Source organism: Poromitra crassiceps (assembly GCF_964638095.1).
Source record: "Poromitra crassiceps genome assembly, chromosome: 22".
In the NCBI taxonomy this organism is placed as follows: Eukaryota; Metazoa; Chordata; class Actinopteri; order Beryciformes; family Melamphaidae; genus Poromitra; species Poromitra crassiceps.
This window is the reverse complement of record NC_139647.1, coordinates 16,152,549-16,177,954: the sequence shown is the minus strand read 5'-3', so window position 1 is coordinate 16,177,954 and position 25,406 is coordinate 16,152,549. Positions and strand designations below refer to the sequence as shown.

General features: G+C 43.3%; 1 protein-coding gene across 1 annotated transcript in view; it reads left to right on the top strand.

Moving 5' to 3' along the window:
• Positions 1-362: 362 nt before the first annotated feature.
• Positions 363-25,406, top strand: part of srbd1 (S1 RNA binding domain 1) — a gene marked incomplete at both ends in the record, with an annotated part of 83,415 nt that continues 58,371 nt past the window's right edge. Inside the window, 13 exons of the mRNA XM_083658563.1 lie at positions 363-436; positions 604-1,015; positions 1,836-2,060; positions 2,270-2,436; positions 4,049-4,166; positions 4,742-4,880; positions 5,439-5,535; positions 5,762-5,948; positions 13,535-13,638; positions 15,363-15,470; positions 16,141-16,298; positions 17,507-17,600; positions 19,517-19,624. Coding sequence (XP_083514689.1) covers positions 363-436; positions 604-1,015; positions 1,836-2,060; positions 2,270-2,436; positions 4,049-4,166; positions 4,742-4,880; positions 5,439-5,535; positions 5,762-5,948; positions 13,535-13,638; positions 15,363-15,470; positions 16,141-16,298; positions 17,507-17,600; positions 19,517-19,624 — 1,991 coding nt within the window. The remainder of the gene's footprint in view (positions 437-603; positions 1,016-1,835; positions 2,061-2,269; positions 2,437-4,048; positions 4,167-4,741; positions 4,881-5,438; positions 5,536-5,761; positions 5,949-13,534; positions 13,639-15,362; positions 15,471-16,140; positions 16,299-17,506; positions 17,601-19,516; positions 19,625-25,406) is intronic.

The window sequence follows — 25,406 nt, the reverse complement described above, 5'->3', positions numbered from 1 at the left end:
TGCTAAAATAAAGCTGATAATGTACAATTTGATTCAAGGGATGAAAAACCCTTTCAGAGTACAACACAAACGGTCTATTTTGCTGCAACTCGACAGTGCTGCTTTTTTTTACTCAAGAGTTCCAGGACCTTACTTCCTGGAAAAAAAATGGTCCATTGGAGTGAATGGAGATGAATGGAGGATGAATGGAACTCTTCTATTATACGGCTCTGGTGCTGGCTAACGTGAACGTTTGGTAGCTAACGGTTATCTGCTGCTGGCTACGTTTGGTAGCTATGTTACGCTTCCATCAGTCAATGTATGGAAGTGTACCCAAAGGACATTGTGTGGTCTGGCATTTACTGATGTATATTTTCTAACAGATGAGCAGGAGACCCCGAGCAGCAAAGGAGGTCAGCAAGGAAGTAGAGCATGAAGATGACGTAGACACAGACCAGTGAGTATTTAGTAAATTATACATTCCTTCAGTCATTCATTGTCTTCGCCCACCCCTATTCTATTCTATTCTATTCTATTCTATTCTATTCTATTCTATTCTATTCTAATAACACATCTTGACATCGTGTGATGTTGATTTCAATTCTATTCTATTCTATTCATCAGGTCCTTTTCCCAGACTGTGAGCAGTGATGAGGATCATGAGGAATGGAGACCGCCAGTCCCAAAGTCCAAGGCCCCCAGCCAGACCAGCACAGCCGCTGCAGCTGGGGAGAAGAAAGCAGTTGCCAAGAGACCTGCTAAACCTAAGGAGCCAAAAGCACCCAAAGTGCCCAAAGAACCTAAACCACCCAAAGTACCCAAAGAACCTAAACCACCCAAAGTGCCCAAAGAACCTAAACCTAGGGCACCACGAAAACCTGCTGCAGAGCGTAAGCCTCGCGCCACTAAAACTCCTAAGGATCCCGGAGCGTCTGTGATGGCTGGAACAAAGAGGAAAAACATGGATGAGGGCAAAAAGGATGAGGAGGCACAGAAGGCAGGAGAGGGTGAGCCCAGTATCAGAACGAAGGAGGAGGTGAGACTGACAGCCTTATACTATATATATGTGTGTGTGTGTGTGTATATATATATATATATATATATATCAAGGGAAAAGTAGGCTACTCGTGCACAATCCAAGCAGGGAGGTGCTGGTCACAGCAAGCAGGATCAAAATAACATAAAAACAGTCTCTACAGGAACAAGTCCATATGAAGTTGACCGCAACACTCCAGAAGAACAGGGTGACCAAAGTTATATCAAAAGATCATATTTATTTTAGCAGAACAACGCGTTTCGCAGGCTTGCTGCTTCATCAGGTTCATATTCGCCTATGAACCTGATGAAGCAGCAAGCCTGCGAAACGCGTTGTTCTGCTAAAATAAATATGATCTTTTGATATAACTTTGGTCACCCTGTTCTTCTGGAGTGTTGCGGTCAACTTCATATGGACTTGTTCCTGTAGAGACTGTTTTTATGTTATATATATATATATATATATATATATATATATATATATATATATATATATATATATATATATAGGGCCCCGGCCTCATTACCATCACTGAGGTGCCCTTGAGTAAGGCCCTTAACCCCAACCGCTGGAGCTGCTCAGCCAGCAGATCAGACTGTGGTTGTACTGGCCAGCTTCCAGGTATGAATGTGTGTGGGAACAGGGCGCTCCTGAAAAAGAGAGAAACTCCCCTGAATAAATAAAGGTTAAAGATTAGGTAGAGTTGGCAATAATTAAATTGTCTATACTGCCATATAATTTTTTAAGTGGCATCAAATATTACTTATACATTTTTTCTTCTCTTTCTGTCTCTTGCTTTCTCTCTCTCTTTCTCTTGTAGAGGGTGTCATTTATCGTGTCAGAGGACAGATGGGCGGATGAGGGGTCATCTGCATCAGCGCTGGGAATGAAGAAAGAGGAACCGGAGGAGGACTACACGTTTTACGAGCCATGTCTTAAGAAGCAAAAGACCAGTGGAGCCCCCCAGGGCCAACCGACTGCATTACGACGGTCAAAAGCGCAAGATCTGAGGAATGAACTCAACATGAACTGGGACCTGATAGAGGTATACAGTAATGGCAATGGCATGTGTGATTATGGGTACGTTGCAAGTTACCTCTGCCACGTAAACCTGTGCTCACTCATACTCACATTCTGTGATGTGTGAGGTAGTATTTTTCTGTTTGTGTGTTGAGCAGTCAATTGATTATGATAATATGGCAATGTCTGACTGCATACTTACCTGTCTGCGTGTTTGTGTGTCTCTCCCCTCAGCTATTGTCCACCCTGACATGCATGGAGCGATGGGTGTGTGTGAACATCGTCCAGCTGCTGCGTGAGGAGAACACGGTGCCTTTCATAGTGCGCTACCGCAAAGATCTGATCAACCACATGGATGCCGACGCTGTCCGAGATGTCCAGCTTGTCTACGAGGAGATACGGTAGGCCAGACTGTATGTGTTCGTGTGGGTGAGACTCTTTTACTTTTGATGTTTGCTAAGTAAAATCTTGCTCTAAAACTACAGAACAAAAATAAACGTGATCCAAGCTTTTAAAATCACACCATCACTCACATCCACACACCCAGAGGCACATCAGTGAAGTCTACTGGTTGGCCACTAGATGGTGGTAGCGGCCTATGAATCATGGAGCAGTATTGCAGGGCAGGAATTATATGAAGGCCGAAAGGACAGTGCCGTGGATGTCCCGTAGTGTGGCCGTATAGTAATGCCCGGTCTACAATTAACTATCCCCAAGGCCAGTTTGGCATGCCCTGTTTTGAACTGGCCATTATGCCCTTAACACGTTCACTGCCGTGGACGAGATATCTCGTCAAGCAGAAACCAACGGTTGACTGCCGTGGACGAGATATCTCGTCAAAATTTTTTTTTTTTTTTTTTTTGACGGTGGGACGTCGATCAACCCCTTTTACATCTCCTATAAAAATATGGAGGTATTGAATGTGTATAATCTATTTTACCGACCCACTAAGTGGCGACAGTGCTCTCCAGATGAGAGAAAGCCAAGAAAAAACAGCCGCGTGAGGAAGCCATTCTCATGAAAATGGATTGGCGAAAACGCTTTCGCTTTTGCGCTGGGAGCTGGCGGTGGGGGATTGCAAATTTGCATAATAGATTATGGGTGCAACACACTTTGAAACACGCAGCATAAATAAGACCAGAATCGCAAAAGCTTCATCAAAGCTCTCAACCGAAACCCCAAGAAACGAGCGAGCCCATCCAGACTCGCCCGACGAGGGGCAGCCAGGCAGCACAGACAGCAGACAACTCGCTTGTCACACACCCGCTGCAGCCACGGAGGGAGGAGGAGAACACACACGGAGGGAGGAGTTTGAAGGAGAGGGGGGTTTCCTGCTGTTATGGAGGAAATTACTGTTCAAAACTATTGTTTAGATGTCTGACGTCTTACTGATGCCAAAAATAAATGGTTAAAGTGACTGTTCTATCGAATTTCACAAAAAGCCATTTATCTCAGCTTAAATTTTCAGACGCTGAAACCATGCTGTATTCAACTGCTAATGCCTACATAACTACTAACTCTACAAACTAACTCTTTTAGACAGAGAAAGCACACATTCTATTAGTTCTTTTGAGATATTTTGTGTTCACAAAATACTAGCAGAAAATAATCCTCGGCTCTTGAAAGATGAGCCAGAATCCTAAAAAAAAAACCTTGGCAGAAGCTACCTACAGTAAAAAAAAAAACTGGTGGCAGTGAATGTGTTAAAAGAAAGTTGTAGATTTCCTCATTTAAAACTTGTTTCCCAGTCCAGTGTCTCCGTCATCACGCTGGACATCAACAGTAGTGAGAGATTTCTGCCACTCCCACAAAGAAACATCGGTAAATTGTAGCGTCTACTGATAGGCAGACACTGTGAGGCGTTTAGGGACATCTGTAATTTGTAGCTACAGAAACGCACACACACACACGTGCATGCGTGTGTGTGATAAATGTTTTCTAATCCGTTTGTCATTTTGTTTGTGTATGTGTGTATAATGTTATGTTATGGTGCGTGTGTTTGCATGTTTGCAGCTCTCTGGCCAAGAAGACCCAGTCTGTGATCCAGACTTTGAATAAAGACGGGATTCTGACGGAGGAGCTGGAACAGAACCTGAGGAGCTGTCGGTCTGCTGATGAACTCGATCATGTGGTCAGATTCACATTTTCACGCTGCAGTTACACGTGTCTTTTTACCGTGATCTTTTGAGATCATTCTAAGGATTTTATCAGGGTGTCCGCGGGGTCTTGGAAAACTATTAAAATTTAGGGAAAATTAAGACCCGTAAAAAGTATTAAAAAGTCGTAATTACCATTTGATGAAGTATTACATTTTGTAGCTGATTGTGTTAAATGGCCATATATCATCTCATATCGATCGCAGACCCCCGAATTGAATCAAAATCATATTGGCATGAACATGCAATCTGAGCAAAATCTCATTTTCCACCCGTCACCCTTATGTAATTGCATTATGACAGTCGTTTTGAAACGACAACTGTTATAAAAGTTATGCACTGTGTGAGCTCAATTTGATACCACAGCCAGTGCATACCAAATAGTTTGTGGCTTATTTTCAGATCGATAACAACAATCCATATCCTCTGTAGTATTCTCCCTATAAGAAGGGCAGTAAGATTGATAACAGTCCATATCCTCTGTAGTATTCTCCCTATAAGAAGGGCAGTAAGATTGATAACAATCCATATCCTCTGTACTTGTCTGTAGTATTCTCCCTATAAGAAGGGCAGTAAGCTGACGAAGGCACGCAGAGCCAAGGCGCTGGGCCTGGAGGGAGCTGCCTTAGCACTGATGGACGCACCACACACCCTGGATTTAAGGGCATGGGTTAAACCTGGTACTGAAGGTAAGACACACAGACACGCACGGAGTGATGCACGAACACATGCACGCACGCACGCACACACACACACACACACACACACACACACAGACGCACACGCACAGACACACAGTAGATCTATGGATTTAGTATCAATCCTGCCAATGATTTGTACACTAAATATTTATGCCTAGACGGGTAGGGGAAAAAAATAAAATAAAAAATGCTGACCTGGACCCGTTGACCTTTTCTTGTGGCAGACTGAATTGATTACCGTACATAGGCTAATTGATCACATTTGTGAAAAATACTGATATCAGTTTTTATCATAGGCAGAATAAAAAACAATTTAAGATATTACTTGTACAGTCAGACACACATTAGTATTACACATTAAAACTACACAATTGTAAAATGTTCAAAATTATATATTATGCTCTTACACTGTAAGAGCATATGTACTGTGTCTGTAAGACTTACAGTAGATTTTTGAGGACCATTAGAGGGCAGTAAAGGTCCATGAAAATACTATTTTTAAGTGTGTGTGTGTGTGTGTGTGTGGCGTGTGTGTGTCTGTGTCAGGTCTGTCGTCAGTGGAGGAGGTGGCTACAGGTGTGGAGCATATCTTGGCAGATATGATATCCAAAGACCCTGAGACCCTAACCTACGTGAGAGCATTGTAAGAACACCTCCACATGCAACCTTTTTTTTTCTTCCTTTTTTCTTATGATGCTAACTTTTATTGGACATTTTGCACAGTGGAAGTCATCTCCATAAATGAATAGTATATACTGTACATTTTGTCTCTTGGCATTTCTGTCAAAAATACCGGCAGGCTACATGTTTAGCAGCTCGATAGAAATCTGATTTTTCCCCCCCCATCTCTTTCTCTGTCTCTGTCTCAGGTGTGAGAACAGCTTCGTGACTCTCCAGTCCTCTGTGTCCAAAGCAGCCCTGAAGGAAAAGGAGCAAGAGAAGCCGCCCCAGGGAGGGAGACCACCAGGGGGCGCACATAACAAAAACAAAGACATCGACAAGTTCCAACTCTACTTTGACTTCACCGCCAATGTCAATCGTATCCAGCCCCATCAGGTACCATGCCAGATCTATTAATATACCCATCCATCCATATGTACGTACATACATACATACCTAAGTTATTATTTGACCAGCCAAGTAAACTTGAGCACTAAAGCCCAATTTATGCTTCGTCTGCCGACACTTTTGAAACAGTCGCCGACAGAAATGAGGACTTGAGTCGACACTTTCAAGTGTCGGCGAGCAGTGTCTGCTACCTGGTGAAATGTCTAGTGTCGCTGACTAGTAGTATCGCGCAAGTCTGATTGGCTATATAGACGGCATACGCTTCCTTGTTTTGGTTGGAGTCCACCCGTTGGTTTCCGCTCGATTGAAATTAATGAACGTGTCCCCGCTATTTTTATCAGCCTGTCCTTGATGTATGACTTCATGAAAATCACAAAGAATGTTGTGACCAATTTCCCAGAGAGAGAGGAGGTGAGTTGTGTGGTTGTGTGCTGTTTATATGCGGCTGCAGCCAAGTACGTTACATCTAGACTCCGAGGTGGTTTCACTGTGCATTTCATTCCCTCTCTTCTCTTGGCTGTCTGCAGCTGCTTATAGCGTTCGAGTGTCACGTGACCGTTGAACCGAGGCGAACGTCCTCTGAAGTATAAATGCAACACCATGAGCGACACTTTCTTTTTCGTCTGCGACCATGTGCTGAGCGACACTTTATAATAAGTATAAATTAAACTTAAAGTACTTCACATTCACATACTTGGACTGATGGCGTGTGTGGGATAGGTTGCAGGATGATGGTGGCTGTTACACTTTGACTGAACAGCTGTTGATTGAACAGCTGTACTGGAGTAGTTGGGCTTTCAGTGCCTTGCTAAAGAGCACTTCAAACACTGGAGCAGTCAAGAGCACTTCTTATTTCATTCCCCGAGCCGCTCCACTGGATTGGGACGGGTAATATATCCCAGTCAGTCACAAAACCTTCTGGCTGCCTACACAGTCATTTCAAAATGACATTTCAAAACACTAATTATATAAAAACCCAAAGCACTTGTTACACTTAGAGCTTACTTTTGTAATGGTGCCGGAGATTGTTCTGTAGAGTTCAAATAGATTATTCACTATGACTCTTGTCAAGAATCTGACCACTTGAAGCGTACTCACAATAGAGCTGTCACTTTTTATTCGAAATTCGTATTTAACTTCAAATGTGGGGGAGGGGGGGCATGTTTGAATGTAATTGACCTGTTCGAATTATTATTATTTTTTAATTAAAAAACAACAACAAAAAAACAACATTGTTTTCTAACTTAGCATCGATGCTAGCGGGACTTACCCAGCTATCGTCATTGCCTGCTTACTGCTGCTTGCTGGTAATGTTAATCCCATGTCAGAAAAAGGCTCCAGATTTGTCGCGTCTCTTCTGAGAAAGATTGTCTCCAGGAGGGTCTGAAAAGTTTTCTCGAGTTGGATGCAGCCAAGTTTGTGAGGCAGTGTTGTGACTGTGAGCGTCCAAGCTAACACAGCAGCGGAGAGGAGCTGACTGACTGGACCATGAGGACAGCTGAGGATTTTTTTTAAATATTCCTTTAATATTTTATATTATATTACGGTATATATATTTATACGATGTAACCGGCAGGCGCGGACTGCATAATCGGGCACGTCGGGCCGATGCCTGGCCTGGCCTGGCTTGGCCTGGCCTGCACATTATTATTATTATTTTTAATTAACCAATTAACTTAGAATATATTCGAACATTTTGCGGGCAATTAAAGTTCGTTCTGACTTTATTTTGGGAAAAAGTGACAGCTCTAACTCACAAGCGTACTCACAAGCGTACAGGTGGGAAGCTGGAGTAAGGGTATGTGTCCTGGTCACTGCACTAGTGCTGCACACCATCTGTTTGTGTTCACTTCTGTCTGCTTCATGCGTGACACTTCTGAATGCTGCTAACCATGTCAGTCACAGTTAGCCTTGTCTGTCCCCCCTCCTCCTCCCTCCTGCTCGACCCCCTCTGTCCCTGCAGTGACTGGTGGCTTACTCACAAGTTGGTCCCGGGCCCGCGCCTCATCATGTGTCATCACAGCTTCTGTCACTGCTGGCTGCCTCTCTGCCACCCCACACTCTCTGTCAGCCAGGCTCTGCCCTGCAGTCATACACATGCACACAGATGCATGCATACACACACTACACTACACACACACACACACACACACACACACACACACACACACACACACACACACACACACACACACACACACACTACACACACACAACACAACACAAGTCCCCCATTCTCTCTCCTCCTAACATATGTGACATGTCCCCTGCCCACATGCCATTGGATTAGGAGGCTTTGATTGACAGCCGCTCTCCCGCCTTGACAGCTACTGCTGCCGGGCCCACAGAGAGAGAGAGAGAGAGAGAGAGCTTATCTCTCTCCTCCACTCTGTTCCTCCCCTCCCTCCCTCCCTCTCTCTGTCTCTCTCTCTCTAACATCAGCCCTCCAATCCACCCCCTCTACCCCCCCCTCTCCTGCGTACGCATAATTCGATGATTCTCTTTTGTCACAGAGAGTTAACCCAGAGGCTGCTGTGCTGTGCTGTGCTGTGTGACCCTGCTAGCTGTCGGATTCCGGCTCAAATGAACCTTTTCTAGCCGTCAAGTTAGCGGGAAGGGGGAGCAGGTGCCAGATGTGTTTTGACAGCAGGCATGTGTGGGAGCACACACGGACTTTAGCACGTTTGCTTTAGCACGTTTTGTGAAGGCCCAGCTCTGCTGGTTTGTTAAAGGCACAGGATGGAAGCTGTGTTAGACGGGTCACTGAACAACCAAGTTTACCTGTAGATGTGAAATGGCATCCTATGGTGCAAAGTGTTTAATATATATATATATATATATATATATATATATATATATATATATATATATATATATACTGTGTATACTGTATATATATATATATATATATATATATATATATATATAAAATCAGAGTTTGATCATTTAGAAATTATGGGATCAAACTTGATGAATTAAGGGGTCATTAGTTTAGATTTATTTAGAGAAACAAATACACGATTTGCATAAAATATACACAATAATTCTTCCAATATAAGCCTTTATACAATTATGTAACTTGAAATAATCATATTCATAAAACTAGTAAAGTGCGCTCAGTAGAGTCCAGATCTATGCATCAGTGCACTGGTGGAGATAACAATCATATTGGCTGCAGTTTACTATGCTACCTCAGATGGAGATTTCAGCTGGCTTTATTTCCTTTTATATGGTATTGTTTTATAAGTACATTTTGCGTATATACATCTTTGACATTCAGTCTGTCTTAAAGCATAAGCTGATTGACATACTACCTAGTTGAGTGGCCAGGCTCTGAATTGATTCTGTCAGATTTTATTTGAGGCCTTCAAAGATTACCTCTTAGGTACGCTGTTGGAGTTAATGCCACGGTGGATTTGTTTGAATGGACAGATTAGACGTCTCTTTTTAATGTGATTTGCACGATCAAGTGGTAGTTTAGCGCTGTAGTCAGAGGCTAGCCTGGAGATCAGCATTAGCGTTAGCATGGCTAAATGGAACTGCTTCATCAATTAAACACTGCTTTTGATGGGCAGGTGGGGAAAGACAGGCGTGTTTTGCGCTGTCACTTACACAAACAGTCAGATTCTGTGGCGTGTGTGTGTGTGTGTGTGTGTGTGTGTGTGTGTTCTGGCTGGAGTAGAGAGGTCTGTGTCTTCAAAGGATTTCATCAAATCAATTAGGTATTAATTGTGGTGCACTGATGCAACGAATAATTCTCCCATTCCATGTTTTTCATATGAACAACAATGATATCTCATGACATGTCTGCCATATCTTTCTCGGTAATTCGGGCCCCAAAATATATATATTTTTTACATATTTTATTTATAGCATTTTGATTTAACACGGTAAACACAATCAGACAGAGGACAAGATAAAGGGAACACAACTAAAAACAACAACCAAACAAAACAACTGCCATCTCACAGAGAAGTGCTCTTCATGCATATCAGTCCATACACTCCATTAATACAATGTCCACAGATGAGTTGAGGATCAGAGGATGAGTCCGTCAAACCAAATCCGTGCAGGGTCGAGGGAAGACCAGAGAAGGGTTAGGAAAGATCAGGTTAAATTAAATCCTGGCGGTTCAACTTTCAGTACAAAACAGTGCAGTCAGTTAAGCCACAGGTTGACTCCTCTCATTTTTAACATGTTCAATAAAAGGTCCCCATATCCTGAGAAACTTAGGGTGTGTGTTGGACAAAGTATACCGAATTTCATCAAGGTATAGACAGGACACCATGTCATTTAACCACTTCTTGAAACAAGGAGGGGGAACTGATTTCCACTCTCTCAGAATAACCCTTTTTGCTATGACCATACCGAACAGGAGGGCTTGTTGTAAGGCTGGAGGAAGAGCCAAAGAGTGCTCGGAGCAACCCAGTATCACATCAAGACCGTCTGGAATAAATTCTGTACTGTATATTTCACTGTACAACTGAAAAATACGCTCCCAGAAATCTTTGAGTTTAGGGCAAAACCAGAATAGATGACCCAAGGTCCCGTCCCCTGATTTACATTTGTCACAAACAAACGCAGAGACAGAAGGAAAGATTCTGTTCAGTTTGGTCTGGCCGATGTATGACTTTAAACTGAATGAGTTGGAGTCTAGCATTAATAGAACATGCTTTTATTCTTTCCAGACCCTCCTCCCATAGCTCATCTGAAAATATTTTGACATTTTTATAACATTACTTTTTATAACAGCACTTTTGTTTGGTCTACTTCTGTTCTGCTTTCTTCTGTTCTATTCTGTCAATGATATTAGATATTTACAGCTGACATAATCAACAAATAAGCAAGTCTTTGTCAAATTTGAAGCTACCCCCCCCCCCCCCCACACACACACACACACATCCAAGACAATTGCAATTTGAAATGCTTTGCTTCTTTTTCTTTTGGATCAAGTTGATTGTTCCTGCAGAACGGTCGTCAGGGTGTCTCTGCCGCCATGTTGCGTGTGTTTGTTTTTGGAGAGAAACAATATCAAGTTCTCTGTGAGCAGCCACTGTGTTTGTGTAAAGAGCAGCCTGTCACACTGGACCTAGACCCATACTGTATGTTCTCCGTTCTGTGATCCACTCTGAATTAGGGGTGTCAAAATCAATCGTATAATCGATGCATCGAGATGCGGAGGTGTGAATCGAATCGAATCGTTGACAGATGAATCGTTGAATCGTTTATGTTTAAATTTCTGTTGACATTCAGATTTTAAAGCACTTTCTAAGTAAAAAAGGGAATTGATATTTATCTGACTGCTTGTATTAATTGAGGAAAAAGTAGCCATGTGCGGTAATAATATAGAGAATTGAGGATGTGATACGTGGAGCTGCAATACTTTGAGATGCATCGTGGAATCGAATCGAATCGTTGACAGATGAATCGTAATCAAATGGAATCGTGAGGCCAGTGAAGATTCACAGCCCTACTCTGAATCAGGGTGATCAGGACAATACTCTGGCTTTTTCATTCACCATACACAGGCTAGCCTAGGCTGTTCTTTTCAGGTGCTTTTCCATGTTGGTGGAGCTTGTTTGCCTGCATCAGAGGTTTTGGTTTTTATTCAGCACAAAACCAATTAACAGTAGTTTGATTGATGGCCACTCTGTGACTTAAAAATAACGAGTAGTTATATTCGATTTATTAGCGTTTTTGTTTTTGTCAGTGGGAGTTTGACCCCCGAGAGCACCGATTTACCGAGGCTGTTTTGTCTTTATTTCTTCTGAACGTCACTCACATGGTTTCCCAGATGTTCAGAGAGGCCACAAAGTGCTTCAGTGCTTTGATGAAGATCAGATGAGAAATCTCATCGCCGTCAATGCAGGCAGCCTGGGGCAGAAACATGCCAAAAGAAGAGAAATCTCATTCTCCTCATAATTCAGGCAAGCTCGCTGCATTCAATCTTGCATCAAACCCTGCCATTAGCTGTGTTTTATGTTTTTATATATTTATTTAGTTTTTTGTTTTTAGTGTGTTATAGTGTGTGTGTAGTGTGTTGCACATTGGAGAGTGTTGCGGAGTGGTAACGGTTATGGCATGACGTGTGGGGGGCCGGGGGGGGGGGGGGGGGGGGGAGTTGGCCTGCGGTCGCAGTAGTGATGGTGGCACAGTGCGTGGTGGCATTTGTCAGCTTGCTTCTTCCGCTTGGGCTCCAGATTGACGTCTTGTTTCTTGGCCCTGTTCTGTTCCGTGGCTAAAGCTAAAGGTTCCGCGCTGAAAAGGTCAGACACTTACTTCCTGTTTGCGTAACAGCATGTAACAGTTTCTCTGAGGGGGAGGAGGAGCACACACCACAGCAGGCCTGGCCACAAGACATCGTCCTAGGCATTCACTTCTTCGTGCGTGCGTGTGTGTGACAATCTAGTGTGCTGCTCAGCTCATATCAGAACACTTTGGCTCAGAGCCAGAATGCTAATCTTATGCTAGCAAGTTTCAAAGTCAATAACATTGCATACAGTTGACAAACAGTAAATATAATTTGACAGTATGTTTAACAATAGCACAAATCAATATCAAGGTTTTCACCAATGAGATGTCAGAATGACCGTAAGCAGGAAGTAGCGAGTTGAATCGTGAACGGGATGCGAGATGCAAAGTATCAGTAAATTCAGAGGTGCACCAACTTGAGCTTGTGTGCTACAGTCGCCCTCCTGTGGTGTACATGTAGCCTAGGTAAACCCAGCCCCCACGTGACCTGTGACTGAGAACAGGTCTGAGAGCAGGTCACGTGGGGGATGGGTTTACCCAGGCTAGTGTTCATGGGGCACTGATGTGTTATAAATTACAAATAGACCCTTTTCACGAGGGCCATTTTGTGTCGAAAAGGCAGGGTAAACACAGGTGCAAGCAAAACAGTAATGAGGGTTTCCAAATTCCAATCATGGAAGTTGGAAACCCTCATTAGTGTTTTACTTGCACCTGTGTTTACCCTGCCTTTTCGACACAAAATGGCCCCCGTGAGAAGGGTCTATTGTTTTAGATCTGGGCTGATACTAGTTAGCCTGATGCTGCCAGATGGTTTGTTTTCACAGAACCATGATCTGTGAACACACTCGGGGAAATAATTTCAAAACGGCGGGTACTTTCAAAACAACAAACACGAATTCGCAATAGCTCAGCGACCACATATGCGAATTTCTGAAATGCACGATGGCAGGGACTGCCCACCCTACTCTTCCTCTGCCACCCTGCATTTCAAATCTTGGCAATGATAAGTTAACAGAAATGATCATTCCCAATCCAATTAATATGTTACATATGTGTTAACCTTAGCAGATACTGAGTAATTGGTCACAACAACAGAATAATCCACTGCATGAATCTGGAGTTTTGCATAACTTGCATGCTTTTCAGAACATGTATGCGGTTTACATGTATGTTAACGGAGGGCTTGAGTGTGTGTGGGCAGGGGGTCTTTTTCCTCTGTGAGCACGTGTGTGTGTGTGTGTATGAGCTGTCTATACAGGTTATCATTGTGTTTCATTAACTAGGGCAAATGTGTGTGTGTGTGTGTGTGTGTGTGCGTGCAGACCCTGGCTATTAACCGAGGGGAGAATCTGAAGATCCTGACAGTGAAGGTGAACATTCCCGACAGGGTGAAGAGTGACTTCACTAGGTGGTGCATCAACAACAGGTCAGACACACACCAACAACATACAAACACCCTTACACACACACACTGACAAGCAGGCTCTCTCACACACACACACACACACACACACACACACACACACACATACACACACACACACACACACACACACACACACTAGGGCATTCACGACTAGTGAATTTTACTAGTCGACTAGTCGTCCCTAAAGGTAGTCGACTAGTCTGAGTTTTCTTCTCCCCCCAATAAAAACGCTCAACTCATGTCAAAAGGTCTCAAATACAACCAGGCAGCAGGGCTATTGAGATGCAGGCATAACTAGCTAATGTAGTAGACCTTTTCTGACCAAGCTTGATTCCCAAAGCATTTGGCAATAAATGAGTATAAAACGGCATGGCTGATGGCTGTTTTCTCTAACGTTATACTTTTATAATCCAGATAGGCCGAGGCTTCACACGCTAATGTTTCGTTGTTTTTCCACTTTTAATTTGAAGTCGAAAAAGGGAAACGGTACGTGTGAAATGATAGAATTGACAGACCAGTGTCAATTCAATTTACTATCACACCATTTCCCTTTTCGGCCTTCAAATTAAAAGTGTGAAACCCAGCTAAAAAAACTGTGCATTATTCACAAACAAATGGGTAACGTTACTTAAGTAATGACAGCTAGTCATTTAATAAAGCATGGTTAAAACGAACTCCACTTACACTTGAAGGTCTGCCATGCTGCTATCCTGCTGGCTGTGTAGTCCTGCTTTGGGGCGCGAGGAGAGGTTTTCCGAAATTAACGTTAGCAACCTAGTCTGGGCCGCTGTCCACATACAGTCCGGTAGGATGCTAGTCGACTAGTTGGTGAATGCCCTAACACACACACACACACACACACACACACACACACACACACACACACTGACAAGTAGGCTCTCACACACACACACACGCACGCACACACACACACACACACACACACACGTCCCCCAAAATGTTGATGCTATTGAACTCATGCATATTCATTGTCATTTGGAGGGTTATAATGTAGACAATCTCTGAACAATTTCACTTCATGCTTTTATCACGCTCAAGTATCCTTTTGAATTGTAAATAAAACAATTGATAAATTAAAAAATATTGATAGCTTGTGCATTTTCAAAGCAGAATATTTGTATATTACAATAATTATACTACTACTACTACTACTACTAATAATAATGTGCTGTTTAATTTAATGTGACTGACAATTTTGTTCAATTTGTAAGCTCAAGCAGTGTCACTTATTTGAAGAATATGCCTTTTATTAAATTAAGTCAATGTGAATGTGAAGCAGGGCATTGCTGATAAATGACGTGTGTTCAGTCCACTTTCCCTGCATGCATAAAGGTCAAAAGAAAGAAAGAGAATACAACAAATTGCACTTTATATTTTAATATTTTAATCAGAATCAGAATAACTGTATTGATCCCCGAGGGGAAATTATAAGACTGAGTGGTATTTGTTTATTTGAAATTAATTTGTTAACATAAAATAACACGCAACAAGCAGCTCCTTTTGGATGAAAATATGATAACCATAATCATTTATTTAGGATCCATTATAATGCACCTCAGTGGTGTTTTATATTATTTGTCTTTTTGTGTGATTTAGTTTCACTCAAGAAAGTCAGGTTAGACCTACTGAGAACATCCATTTGTCAGTTGAAATTATCCATGAAAAAATATACTTTTTTTCTATTCCATTCTATTCTATTGCAGGTGGAGGCCTAAGACTTTTGCCAGAGAAGAGCTTTATAAACTAATCCAGAATGCAGTGGAGGACTCTTATAAAAGGCTCATTCTACCATTCCTCACCAGGACGTACAGGTATGGCTCAGCCACAAATTCTTTCTTATATATTGCCTCAGACTGACTGACATCTTATATAGCCTCAGAGCGACATAACATCGTCACTGATGACATCACATCATTAGAAAATCCGGCTCCATCATCACTGATGACATCATTACTGATGACATCGTCACTGATGACATCATCACTGATGACATCATCACTGAACTATAGCCTCAGCCTCAGGCAATTAGGGTAATGAATCTGCCCTAATTAAAAAATCCGGCTCCGTCAGGTCACCCGCACGGGTGCCCTTTAAAGCTGTGGCCGGACACAGAACTTGAAACAAACTGGACAGAGCCCACATACTCAATGAGATAGATAGCTAGATAGAGAGATAGATAGATGGAAGAAAGGGCTGATTAATCTTAGGGATTGTAATATCGAGCTCATCTGAATTGACTAATTGCTTCAGTAATTACTAAATTAATAGATTATCAAAATAATTGATGCATTTTGCTCTCCTTTTCTTTGTTTCTCTCTTAATTCATTGTCTTTCTTTCTTTCTTTGTTTCCCACACTATACAACCCCCTTCTACCTCTCTCTCTCTCTCTCTCTCTCTCTCTCTCTCTCTCTCTCTCTCTCTTCACCCCCTTCTCATATCTCTCACTTTGTCTCTACCTGTTGTTCTCCCTCTCTCTCTAGGACTAAGCTGACAAGTGCAGCAGAGAAGGAGTCAATAGCCCAGTTTGTGCGCTCGCTCCGCCAGCGCCTGTTGGTGTGTCCAGTCAGAGGTTCTGTCATCATGGGGGTGGACCCAGGCTTCAGACACGGCTGTAAGCTGGCCATCCTCTCCCCGACTAGTAAGTGGAGGCATACTGTAATGCATGCTCGTATAGAGATGTCCCTCTGTACATCACTGTGTTGACCAGAGCTGTTATATACGTTACAGTACATACTGTACAGTACTCTGGCATGCAGGTTAGCTTGAATGAATGCTACCAGTCCTCTCTGAGTCACCATTGTTCTTAACCTGCTGCTGATAACTGGTTTGTGGTTTGTTTATTGCACCATTCTTTGTCACCTTAGTCTGTCTCTGAGAGGCAGGAACAACAATCATGTCATATAGTCGCTAAATTTAAATCTAATGAATGACTGAGCTTCTCAACCCTTTCTGTATAAACCTCGTACAGAAATAAACAAGCCAGATCTCTCTGCAGTGAGTTACACAGATTATTACATTATTATTAGTAAGTATGAAGCCAGGGATTCTAGCTGAGAGGCCATCATGTGATCAGTCACCACCCGACCCATTGCCGTGTGTGTGTGTGTGTGTGTGTGTGTGTGTGTGTGTGAAGGTGTGTGTCTGTGTGTGTGTGTCTGTGTGTGAGTGTGTGTGTCTCTGTGTGTGTGTGTGTGTGTGTGTGTGTGTGTGTGCGCGTGTGTGCGTACCTGTGCGTGTGCATGTTTGCCCATGTCACAGGCAGCAGACAGGATGCCTGTTGGCATGGCCCTGGTGGGTTGACGGTGTGTGTGTGACGGTGTGTGTGTGTTTATGTATGTGAGTTGTTCTCAGCGTGTCTCTCAGTGGCTGTGGCTTCACACTGCAAGGGGTGGTCACCCTCTGAGTGACTGACTGTCTGGCCACTACTCACACTGACACATACGCACATACTCACACACACACACACACACACACACACACACACACACACACACACACACACACACACACACACACACACACACACACACACAGAGAGAAAGGCAGACATACCATGTCGAGCCCAGCTTGGTGGTCACAGGGCTTCCTGTCCATTCAGATCCACACACTCTTCTGAGGGTGACAGGGAGTGGACCCCCTGTGGAGGGTTTGGGCAGTACACATCTTCTCTTAAGATGATATGTGATTTATTTTATTTAAGGCATCGCTGCCTAATTAGATGGTGTACAATGGAGAGACACACTCCTTTCCCAGCAACATTGTATTTTAGTGTCTCTCTCTCTCTCTCTCTCTCTCTCTGTCTGTCTGTCTCTCTCTCGTCTCCCTCCCACTCTTTCTGTCTCCCAGGTCAGATTCTCCACACTGATGTGGTCTACCTGCTTAATGCAGGTAACCAGCAACACGAAGCACAAAAGCTGCGCCACCTCATGATCAAATACAGGTATTGCAGCTCATGTTTAAAGTGTAAACAATACTTCTTCAGTATTCTCATTGACTGAGTCAAATACAATGTAAGAAAAATATAGCATAAAAGCATGATGATGATCCAGAAATGATCTTGGACTTATAGTTTTAGGTATTTGTCCTGCATTCATGTAGCAACAATACCCTTGTGCTAGAAAATCTGCATTTCTGTTTTAGCTAGGCAGACAAGTATCCATGATGTTAGATTCCAAGAGCCTTCTTAATCTGCAACAGGCACTGGACATAAATAACTAGAGCTGGGTATTGGTTCAAATTTCAAGAATCGATTCGATTCCGATTCACAAGGTTGCGAATCGATTAATTTCGATTCGATTCGATTCGATTCCGATTCGATCAATTTTCAATATTGATTTGGTTAGTGATACCAAAACGTGGTTTTTGAGCTGTACCCTGAATTACATGACTGTCCAGTTATGTAACACAGGGGTTCCCAACCAGCCAAGTAGATACATGGGGGAAAAAAGTTGCAGATTGTTGTCAATTTTAATGGTTTTAGTTACACATATATTTACTCACCAGGTGGTGACAAAGGGTAAATAACAGCCTTTTCATCTGTCAATAAAGACACTTTCACAATTATGCACAGTGATTTGATTTCAGCCTATATAATTTCTAAAAGTAGATATTAATAATGATCAAACATTTCCATTCATGTAGCCTACAGTATTTATGTTTTTGTTTCAACTACAAACATAATTAAACGTCAACTTGAAACTATGTTTCAACTACCACACACAGCATAATATTTTAGCCTGTTTATTAAAAAAAAAAAAAAAAAAAAAAACGATCTCTGGACATATGAATCGATAATCGAGGATTAAAATGAAAATCGATTAAAAATCGGAGAATCGATTTTTTTGAACCCAGCCCTATAAATAACACTGTGATTTGAACGTATGGCCCATTTCCACCGCTGGTATCAACGCGGCCCCGCACAGCTCGTCTCGCTTTTCTGTCTCATTCCACCGATCAAAAATGTGGACAGCCCGGGTTGAGTCGGGGTTGAGTCGTGCTGCTTTTGGTCCCTGCTCTGTTGAGGTTCCAGCGCTGTGGACCCGGTACCATACGGTGACGTGAAAACACTGCAGACGACTGATTGGTCAGGCAGAATCGTGTTTACTGTAGGCATCTACTGTCAATGCTGGATACCAGTTTAGTGGGGCTTACCTTCTCTTCTGTTATTTCCAGAAGTCTTTTGTGTTGCTGCCTTCGGCTCTGGTGAAATAAAATCGATCTCCTTGCTCAGCTTTAACATGCGGTGGTTTTCAATTGTTTTGAGAGAGAAAAAAGTCCGCTCCTCGGGAAGCCCTTTGTAGTTGGCTCCGCTAGGCCGCAGGCGAAGCCCCGGTCTTGCCTGTTGAGTTGCCGCTGGGGTTCTCCCCGTAAGGCCTCTCCCGTCCCCCGCGCAGTGCATCCATGTGAGTTTGAGTAACAACAAAGTGATATCCATTCTCCTGGCCGATTGTCACATTTGCCCATGTACACTGTACTGTAGGTCATTTAGAGGCACCAGTATTTCATAATCAGTTTAAAAGTTCCGTGTATGGATTTAATTTTAACGTTCTACTTATAGCCTACTTCGGCTATGGGCGGAGGGCAGATATGCGGTCGCTATGACGACCAGGTGTGGGCGGAGGCAAGTAAACGTTCTATGGAAACAGAGTCTATATCAAGTAGAGCCGAGTAAGACCAGATCGAGTAGAGCTGTACTGTGCTGTTATATGTGGTGGAAATGAGCCATAAGAGTGACCTTCGGTCACAGAATCAAACTTTAGCCCCTCTTCCACGCTTGGACATCCAGGCGAAAAAGATCATTGTTGTTTCCTTCCTCATCCTCTCTCTGCTTCTCCTCTTCCTCTCTGTCCATACTAGCTGTAACAGGCTTGTCATTGGCAATGGGACCGCGTGCCGCGAGACGGAGACCTTCTTTGCTGACCTCATCGCCAAGGGCCACTTCCACCCCCTGGACGTGTCCTACTGGTAAGCCACAGAGACGGAGGACAAGTCAGGGACAGGGTCTGAGTAGAGAAGTAGAGAGGACAAGGTCTGAGTAGAGAAGTGGAGAGGACAGGGAGTGAGTAGAGAAGTGGAGAGGACAGGGTCTGAATAGAGAAGTGGAGAGGACAGGGTCTGAGTAGAGAAGTGGAGAGGACAGGGTCTGAGTAGAGAAGTAGAGAGGACAGGGAGTGAGTAGAGAAGTGGAGAGGACAGGGTCTGAGTAGAGAAGTGGAGAGGACAGGGTCTGAGTAGAGCAGTGGAGAGGACAGGGTCTGAGTAGAGAAGTGGAGAGGACAGGGTCTGAGTAGAGAAGTAGAGAGGACAGGGAGTGAGTAGAGCAGTGGAGAGGACAGGGAGTGAGTAGAGCAGTGGAGAGGACAGGGTCTGAGTAGAGAAGTGGAGAGGACAGGGTCTGAGTAGAGAAGTAGAGAGGACAGGGTCTGAGTAGAGAAGTGGAGAGGACAGGGTCTGAGTAGAGAAGTGGAGAGGACAGGGAGTGAGTAGAGCAGTGGAGAGGACAGGGAGTGAGTAGAGCAGTGGAGAGGACAGGGTCTGAGTGGAGAGGACAGGGTCTGAGTAGAGAAGTGGAGAGGACAGGGAGTGAGTAGAGCAGTGGAGAGGACAGGGAGTGAGTAGAGCAGTGGAGAGGACAGGGAGTGAGTGGAGAGGACAGGGAGTGAGTAGAGAGGTAGAGAGGACAGGGAGTGAGTAGAGCAGTGGAGAGGACAGGGAGTGAGTAGAGCAGTGGAGAGGACAGGGAGTGAGTAGAGCAGTGGAGAGGACAGGGAGTGAGTAGAGAGGTGGAGAGGACAGGGAGTGAGTAGAGAGGTGGAGAGGACAGGGAGTGAGTAGAGCAGTGGAGAGGACAGGGAGTGAGTAGAGAAGTGGAGAGGACAGGGAGTGAGTAGAGAAGTGGAGAGGACAGGGAGTGAGTAGAGCAGTGGAGAGGACAGGGAGTGAGTAGAGCAGTGGAGAGGACAGGGAGTGAGTAGAGCAGTGGAGAGGACAGGGAGTGAGTAGAGCAGTGGAGAGGACAGGGAGTGAGTAGAGCAGTGGAGAGGACAGGGAGTGAGTAGAGCAGTGGAGAGGACAGGGAGTGAGTAGAGCAGTGGAGAGGACAGGGAGTGAGTAGAGCAGTGGAGAGGACAGGGAGTGAGTAGAGCAGTGGAGAGGACAGGGTGTGAGTAGAGCAGTAGAGAGGACAGGGAGTGAGTGGAGAGGACAGGGTGTGAGTAGAGCAGTAGAGAGGACAGGGAGTGAGTGGAGAGGACAGGGAGTGTGTAAAGAGGAATGTGGAACAGTGGAGCAGAGGTGAAAATATGCCGAGTGTGAGAAAGCAGGACGATCGGAGACGGAGAGAAATGCTTGCAAAAAGGAATGTGTCCCTCAAGCGAGTTTTGTCTATAAAAGCCATCTGGACTTTGTTTCACTTCTGTCCAATTAGAGAGACAGGGCTGCGGTCCACGGTGTCTGTAACCAGGCCCAGTCCACACTTCAGAACACGACAGAACAGAACCTCGACCCAAACATAATAACCACTGGCATCTCCTCGCTCTGCTGCCTCCTGCTCTCTGCTGAGTTCCATGTGTGTTTGTTGACTTGAGGTGGGGATTGGGACCATCGCCTAGAACAATTCCCACCTTATTCTGTACTGTGTGTGTGTGCGTGCGTGCACGTGCACAAGTTCTGTCAGTATCTGTGATCCACTGAAGTCTGATAGCGTCGCCGGCGCCGTCTTACTTTGACAGTTGAATCAAAGTGTATAGACACACACACACACACACACACACACACACACACACACACACACGTTTCAGAGGTCACAACTTTTGTGTAATAGCCCACATTTTCCCTTTTAAAGCCTGTTCCCTCTTGTCTGCGTTTCTAAGAACAGAAGTGTTGCGACTCCACGTCGGAACTCCGAGGCGTTTATTAGGTTAACGTCCGCTTGATTATTTGGATGACAGACGTTCTGAGCTGACTGGAGCACCTCGGGAGGAACCACATTTCCACATCTTGATATGATGTCTCCCTCTGGTTCATTCTTTGCGGTGGAACTATTGGCTTGAGTGCTTTTCACAACAAGTCAAAAATGTTGGAACTTTTTTTTTTTTTTTTTTTTTATCTGGTGATGCTGGACTGTCCTCTTACACCAACTGATAAGATGAACTGTACTTTTTTGCTAAAGAAAGTGAAATGGCCTTTCTTTTCCTTAATAGGCTTGGTAGGATAAACTGAGACTTGTGTAAGTGCATGAACTTCCTAAGGGCAGACAGATGGTATTTCTCTACATTAGCCACAGATCTATGGTTCATGTCAGACATACAGTATGATGTTTTGACATGAGCCATAGAGGGCTGTTGCTATGCAGATTATATCTTTCTGGAGTCGCTCTCATGTGACACGTTGGTTTCTTTGGACGGTGGCTGACGACGTACTGTAGGTCCTGAAACATAGACGTTAAAGCTGAAATCTGTGTTACAGTCTTTCCTCTTTTCTCCCTTTCTCTCCTCCCACCACCATTCCTCTTATTTGCCATCCCTCTCTTTTTTATTTCCTTTCTTTCTTCCTTCCCTCCTTCCTTGATTACATACAAAGTAGGGATGGGCATCGAATTTCGAATTTTCGAATAATCGTTGTTATTATCAAGGTCGACTTTTATTATTGAATTTTTTTTTTTTTAGTGAAACGTTGCATTGTCTCCCCTGATTCTAAGTATAGTCAAATCGCTTGGTTTGAGCAAGTAAAACAATTTTTATAAGCATTTTAAGCAAGGTTTATGGAAAAATGAATGGCGGATGAAATCCCATGAAGAGGGAGAGGGGGTGACTTTGGCACCCCTTTGGCACTCAGACCTGAGCCTACTAAATATTTAATGAACCACTCATGATTGTCAAAACTGTTTTTTATTTTCGAAAATGTCAATGTCATGTAACATGTTCTTTACTTCAGTGGTGCAATGCTTGTTTGAGCTAAAAATCCACAGCAGAAGCTTTTTATATTAATTAATAAAGCCGTAGACTTAGAATCAGGGGAGACAATGCAACATTTCACTCACAAAAAAAAAAAAAAAAAAATTACATTTTTAATTTTTTTTACATTTTTATTTTTATTTTCGAATTTCGAATTAAATTCGAATTTGGCCAGCGAATTTCGAATAGTGTTTTTGCTAGAAATGCCCATCCCTAATACAAAGTCAATGCAGTCAATGCAGAGAGATGGTTAAACACTGGCCATGTGCTTATATTACCCAGATTATATAGAGTGTTGGCCAAGTTACGGTACTTTCAAATGTAATATACTACATATTAGGGCCTGTGTCCACCTAGCGTATTTTTCCGACGTTAAACGCTGGGAGTGCACTGGGGAATGCTGATCCCAGCGCACAATATACAAGGAAGCAGTCTGCAAGTAACGTTAGTTCAGCTTGATAGCTGACAGCTAGCATGTTTAACAACACAGGTAGGCTACGCTATTAAAAGCAGTAAGCACAACACTCACCAGAAATATTAAGTGTCTAGCCGATCTGCTCCCACAATTGAGCCGTTCTGTCTCTGTTGCGATAGTTTCTCCATATGATTAGTTACCAGAAAAGGAGCAGCCGACACCAGCGTCTTTCTGAAAGTTAAAATATTTTCAGCTGGAAGCGCTGGGAGCGCTGGGAGCCGGGCGCACAAAAACGCAGAAAAAAGACGCTGGGCGCTGTGCACTTTCTCTAGACGTCCGTGTGCGCTCGCATACGCTCTCCCCCCATTGGAAACAACTGAAAAAAGACGCTGGACCTGAGGAAAAGACGCTAGGTGGACACAGGCCCTTACTAGTTACTTTCATTTGAAAGTAATAAGTTACTTTACAATATTACTGTCTCTGTAGAGTAAAGGTCCTTACACATCAAGAGCGATGCGAATATACGGCACGAAATTGCGATGCGAGTTTTGACCCACCTGTCAATCACAGCCACAGATGTGTACACGTCGGAAGCGAATTTCTGAAAAATCGACCGTGGTTCGAAAAAATAAACACCGCAATAGCGCTCAGCGAAACTTCGCCGTTGGTATGCACGGTTGCATTGACGGATATAGGTTCGGAAAGTATCATTGACGTGCGAATTAATCGCACGAAAAAAAACGCTCCCGATGTGTAAAGGTCCGAACTCGTTACTTATTACACTACTTTTGCATTACTTTCACCAAAACAACAGCAGCAGCAGAATGACATCGCCGCCCCCCCGGCACCATCCCGAAAAATAATTTCAACTGCTTTGAAGTTAGGGCTGTGAATCTTCACTGCCCTCACGATTCCATTCGATTCCGATTCAGAGGGCTACGATTCGATTCGATTACGATTATCGATGCATCTCAATGCAATACATGATTTCTTTTTTCTCACTGTGTAGCTACTTTTAAAATAAAAATGCATTTGCATTGTATTATGATCCATAATTGAAATAAACAACTGCATGTACTTCCATTATATTTTATTTGATTAATTAAAAATAATAATAATAATAATAATTAATAATCGATTTTTGACATTTGTGAATCGATGCAGAATCGTGCACGTCCGCATCGCGATGCATCTTATAATCGATTATTTTTGACACCCCTACTTGAAGTCAGTGTAAACCGGCCAAAATTCTAAATGTTATTCTTTTCCTTTGTTATTGTTATCTATAGTGGTTATTTGCATAAAAAGACACAGTTTGATCAGGAAATACTTGCATCTTTTTTAAATATGTGCGTTGATTTAATCAAATGTAACTCAATTTGTATCTTGAGTTACTTGACAAAGTAACTGGTATAATATGACTGAAACCCTTTAAGTAATAAGTAAATAAATAAAAAACGAGACAAGGCATGGGGAGTAGGGCTGTGGCGATTCACTTATCTCCCGATTCGATACTATCACGATTCTTGGGTGCCGATTCGATTTATATTGCGATTCTTAAGTATTGCGATTCTACGATTATTGCGATTCGATATTACGATTTATTGCGATTTTTGTTTATTTTTTTCTTTTCTTTTTTCAGTTTGTTTGCTTTTTTACACTAGATTAGAACATGGGAAAAGTTGAATCATACACTAGAGACTGTATATTATATATCATGAGTAGGGCTGGGCGATATAGTTAAAAACAGGGGCGGACTGGGATCATAATTCAGGCCGGGCATTAGATACCAAGCAGGCCAGGCCGATATGGGCCGACGCGCGTGAAATTTGGGCCGTTTGAAGCCAGATTTGGGCCGTTTGAAGTCCAATTTTACAATGAGATGCACCCACTTTAACCCTGAAGTGTAATTATTACTTCAGACTAACTAATAAAGTAATAAAACCACTAGTAAACCAGTAGGCGGCGCCTGGCCTGCTGTTCAGTGAGTGGCCTGACTGCAAGCACTCAAATTTTTTTTTTTTTTTTTTTTTTTTTTAAATTTGCGATTATCGATTCTGGAATAAAAGATCGATCCAAAAAATCGTGACATTAAAAATCGCGATACTTAGGTGAATCGATTTTTTCCCCCACCCCTAATGGGGAGCGAGCAACTCCTGAAGAAGGTTAGCTGCAGGGAGTGTCAGGGAGACATCCCTGTTCACTGCCCCCCCACCAGAGATGTTCTGGGCTAAGGGGCGCTCCTCTGTGAGCGGTGGTCCTGGTCCCCAGCTGACGACCCTGCAGCTAACACATTGGCACCGGTGGAGGTGCGGCAGGCCTAGAGCCTAGCAGGAAGAACATCTACCTGTACAGATTAAAAGTTAGATTACTGCTA